General features: G+C 32.9%; 1 protein-coding gene across 1 annotated transcript; it reads right to left on the bottom strand.

Annotated features, from left to right (window-relative positions):
- Nucleotides 1–1,072: 1,072 nt before the first annotated feature.
- On the bottom strand, nucleotides 1,073–2,987 carry LOC145090739 (uncharacterized). The gene is made up of 7 exons (XM_079028835.1): nucleotides 2,827–2,987; nucleotides 2,182–2,468; nucleotides 2,031–2,079; nucleotides 1,842–1,930; nucleotides 1,515–1,729; nucleotides 1,330–1,440; nucleotides 1,073–1,253 (listed from the first exon to the last, which is right to left on the bottom strand). Exons 2-5 carry the CDS (start codon nucleotides 2,296–2,298, stop codon nucleotides 1,601–1,603), a joined length of 384 nt encoding a protein of 127 aa, XP_078884961.1. The 5' UTR covers nucleotides 2,299–2,468; nucleotides 2,827–2,987; the 3' UTR covers nucleotides 1,073–1,253; nucleotides 1,330–1,440; nucleotides 1,515–1,600.
- Between the last annotated feature and the right edge of the window lie 1,561 nt (nucleotides 2,988–4,548).

Here is a 4,548-nt window from a genome sequence, read left to right as displayed (position 1 = left end):
TGATTACTATAATTCATGTCTTGTGATACTAAACATGACGCCCTCCGCCCCCCGAACGTTTTCGTCATTCCGGTTTGGGGGTGTGACAGATGAGGTCTTGGAGGAAAGACAAATGTGTGTCTAAAAGTTGTGAATAATCTGAAATTACACCTGTGAGGGGCCTTAATGACTTATTTACTTTCCCCTTTATTCATTAAGTCCTAACTTTTACAAATTTACCCTCCTTTGTTTTTTCTTTCATTTTCTCAATAAACCTTTAAACATAATTTATCCATATTCCAGAAATTGATGAGTAGAAAGTATTTAGAAACTAACCATACCATACTTGATGCCTTCTTTCTTCCAATCATTCATAGAATAATAACAAGACGTATTTGTAAGATCAATTACTAACCCTAGCTGAAAAAATATCAATAAAAAATCAAATAAGAATAGCTTCCCACAATTAGTCCAATCATAGACAATACATAACAAGGCATTGTAGAAATAAACAGAAAAACATTTAAAGGTAAAGTGATAACATATACTCGCCTTCCTCCCCAAAACCCTTTGTTGGTGAATGACTTGTCTAAAGGAGTATCTTTTACCAAGGACAATACATACATCAAAAGACTCACCAAGAGGAACTTTAGAAGGAACAATACAACCTATTTCATGACCATATGCAAGACAATCCAACCATCCTACAATAAGAAAATTAAACAATCTGATAATATATTATATATCAACCATGAATGACATTTTTTCCCTCCCAAACCATGGAAACAACTGGGCCAGAGATGGTGTACTCAACGAGTCCATTGAAGAAAAGCTTTGAGGACAAATCAGCATAATGCTTCTTAGCAAAAGCTTGGTTAAAAGTCAAGAATTTCAAACATGAATAATAAAATAACAAAAGAAACATGTTATTTTTCATACATAATATCGTTGATTATTAGAAAATGTGGGTGTGTGACAAAATTAAAATAAGTTTGTGTGGGATAACTTTTAGTTAAAATAGATCAAGATCGTTAATTTTCATTTTATAGCAATTTTTATGAACAGGTAGTGAATCTTGAAAATTAATTTTTTTACATTTTCTTTTAACTATTTGAAAAATATAGAAAAAAAAACATGGAGAAAACCAGAAGGGCTAATTCCATTACTGTTTTGACATTGGAATTAGTGACAGGGCTGTGTGCGATTGAATTACCTCCTCTAATTACATGCATGCCACCAATTTTTACAAGAGTGACAGATTTTGCATCCCCTGGCTGGAAAAGTAAACTTAAGTGCATATTTTTTTCTAAATTTAAATAGAATATAGTGCCTTGAGGTTAAGTATCTGACCTCAAATTTGGTAGCTGTTCCCGCGGGTATATTTAATCTCATGCCATATGCTTTTCTTCGATCAAAAATCAAACTTGGATTGACCTCGATGAAATGATAATGGCTTCCAACCTATAAAAGTAGTATTTATTTAAGTAATAATATAAGAAAAATATTGAAATGTGAAAAGGAAAGTAGGAAGCCACCTGTATTGGTCTATCTCCTTTGTTAGTTACTTTAAGGACTACTGCCTCCCTTCCAGAATTAAGCATTATATATCCATGTCTGAAGATCAGTCTTCAAAGTCAACATCTCTAATACGAGTGGTCAATGCAACACCATTTTCATGAAGATTCTTGTTTTGATTTAGGAACAAATCGCCATAAGTCAACAACAATGAATATACAGCTTGAGAAGCAACCTGATACATTCATATTTCATACACATTATTATGATACTAAAATGAATGGATTAATATAAAATTTATTAAATATTATTTTGCTATTTGTTAGGAAATATTTTATTTTTTTTACCTTCAATGCGACATAGAGAAACTCCTTGTCAGCTCCTTTTTTCCGTTTTCCAAATGGAGGTTTCATTACAACAGTATCAGCAATTTGACCTTCAAAAATAACAGAAATTATCAAATATCAGTAATTATTAAGTTTTTTTAGAAAAAAAATAAAATGGAATTTAGAAAAAGGTTAAATAAGATAAGTGACCTCGCCAATTTAAATTCTTGATTTCGCATTGAATTAAACCCATTTCGACCTGGTAAATAAATCACCATAAAAACCCTTAAATCAAATAAATAGTTATTAACAAATCTTGAATGCTAAAGGATAAAAGGGTTTCTACTGATGTCATAATTACCTCCAGATCATCAACATTGATTGATGCAATTTCAAGGGACTCATCATCAACATTTAAGCCAATGACATGTTTATTAAACACCAATTTAGAGTCAAATTGCAGACACATAAAACACATTCAACTCAAAGATTAAACAAAATCTGACTGAAAAAAAATAAGCCAAGAAGAAGAAACTTAAAAAAATCTCACTCCGCATCCTGGAGATTGGCAGTTAGACCTAATGTGCCACACCCACATCCAAAGTCTGCTTCTACTTTGTTACTCACATTCCCATATGAATTCTCTGCCTACATCAGTAAAATTGGAAAACTAAAAGAAATGATAACAATTATAGGGCTTTTATATCAACAAGCTTCCATTGCCACTATTACATATTATAACCAAACTAACAAAAACAGCTCATCGAACATATTTTGACTCGTAACATCAATTGAATTATCGAACTATCCTAATGAAAGCAGTTGTAGTCAAAGGTGGATGTAGTGAGTTGATCAGTTTCCCCCCAAAACTAAGGCAATTCATCTAAAAATTGAAGTTGAATATGAAGAATGAGCTTCAATTCCAATTCTATACCTAGAATACCATCTCAACACAAACGCACAAGAACAATCGTAAAATAGAAGTGAAGGGAGATGGAGGAGGTACCGTGTATAGCATACGAGAAGCAATGTGAGCTCCAGTTGGATATTGTTCATAGATAAACCAAACACTTGTTCATGTGTAAATCTGAAATTAGCCCTTTTTTCCAAGTCAACAAGAAAAAAAAAGCTCATGAAGAACAATCATATTACATATACCTGCAAGTTATCATCAACCACCTTTGCAATGTGCTGTAATGTAACTCAACATACAAAACTATTATTTTTTTTCTAAATAACAAGAAAAAAATATATATTTATAATTTATTACCTTCCATTGAAGAGAACATCAAACCAACATGCTAAACCATGTATCCTTGTGCCCACAGAAGCAGTGAATTTTAATGGAATGTCAATTTCATACAAATCCTCTTCCTGTAAATGGAATTAACAAAAATAAAATCCAGAATTCACATTCATTTAGTGAAAAACATGAATTAAACACAAATAATATTATAGATTAAACAAACATTAAAAGCATTTACGAGTAATAAAAGAAATATGGAACCACACCAAAAGATATTTCACATGCTCAGCAACATAATGATGCACCATTCCAAAACTACCAAACAAGAAAAATAAGATTCATATTCAAGATTTAATAAAAAAATATGGTGTGAAAAGTTACCTCAAAAAACTTCAATTTATAATCAAGATTTCCAAACAATCTCTGATTTGAAAAATAACAATTGATAGTACATAATATGTCAATATCAAAGTTTCTCAGAACAATGTAGTCAAGACCTCCCTGCATATCCTACATCAACAATGGCTTCTCCTTCACCACATAATATGTTTACACAACCACACATGCTTTATTAAGGCAGGGGTATTATGGACCAAAGTGTTTGAAAAATAAAAGATGTTAAAGTTAAGTTAACTAACCACCTTTTCTTGTTTCTTGAAGCAGTCCAGAAGCATGTCTTCTTATAATGTCAAGCTAAGACACCACCTCATGATCTTCAACATTAAAGAACACAACAGATTCATATTGGAACACAACCATATAACTATAGGAGGTAGGGTTTTCTTCAACATCAATGTCTTGCAGTAAAAAACTTTTCTAAATTAGACTTCGTAGGAGGAAATTTTGAATTGAAATTGGAAAATCTGAAACCATATGATTTTCAAGCCAAACCATATGATCTGAACTGAAATTGAAATTGGAAAATCTGACCACAAAGAGCGATGTCTATAGCTTTGGGGTTCTTCTACTTGAAATAATAAGCGGTCGTAGACCAGCATCTCAGGCAGTTGACTCGGTGGGTTTGCAAAGTATTTTCGAGTGGGCCACCCCACTGGTTCAATCACACCGGTACCTTGAGCTTCTTGATCCCGTGATTTCTTCATCTTCTTCCACTTCACCTTCTAAAATACCGGAAGCTGGTGTAGTGCAGAAGGTGGTTTGTCTTTTTTTAGTTCTAGAATGAAAAGGTGTGACAAACCCCAAACCATATGATCTGAACTGAAATTGGAAAATCTGAGAGCGATATGCTTTGTTGAGCGTGAAGTAGGAGGAACAAAATGAGAAAGTATTAGGGAAACAAGAGTGAAACCTCGAGGTTGTCAGCAAGGCGAGGTGAGGTGAGGTACTGCGATCATCGATTGTTGTAGAGGCCAAGGAGAAGTGAGAGCGTTTTCATTCTTGAAAAAAAAAAACCTCCTGAGTTTTCGTTTTTGAAAAAAAAAACCTCCTAGTTCTTCTTTGATATCGGAGACAAGAAAAACC

This window comes from Lactuca serriola, chromosome 2, assembly GCF_051521515.1.
Source record: "Lactuca serriola cultivar US96UC23 chromosome 2, Lser_US96UC23_V15, whole genome shotgun sequence".
Classification (NCBI taxonomy): Eukaryota; Viridiplantae; Streptophyta; class Magnoliopsida; order Asterales; family Asteraceae; genus Lactuca; species Lactuca serriola.
This window is presented reverse-complemented; position numbering and strand designations above follow the sequence as displayed.

Bases quoted from the DNA above. Each gene is read 5' to 3' on its own strand.
- LOC145090739 (XM_079028835.1), bottom strand. From the start codon at position 2,298: ATGTGTTTTATGTGTCTGCAATTTGACTCTAAATTGGTGTTTAATAAA. The intron at 1,931-2,030 runs GTCACTTATCTT...TTATTTTTGAAG, and splicing joins CAAGAATTTAAATTGGCGAG to GTCAAATTGCTGATACTGTT. The intron at 1,730-1,841 runs GTAAAAAAAATA...TGAATGTATCAG, and splicing joins TTCTCTATGTCGCATTGAAG to GTTGCTTCTCAAGCTGTATA.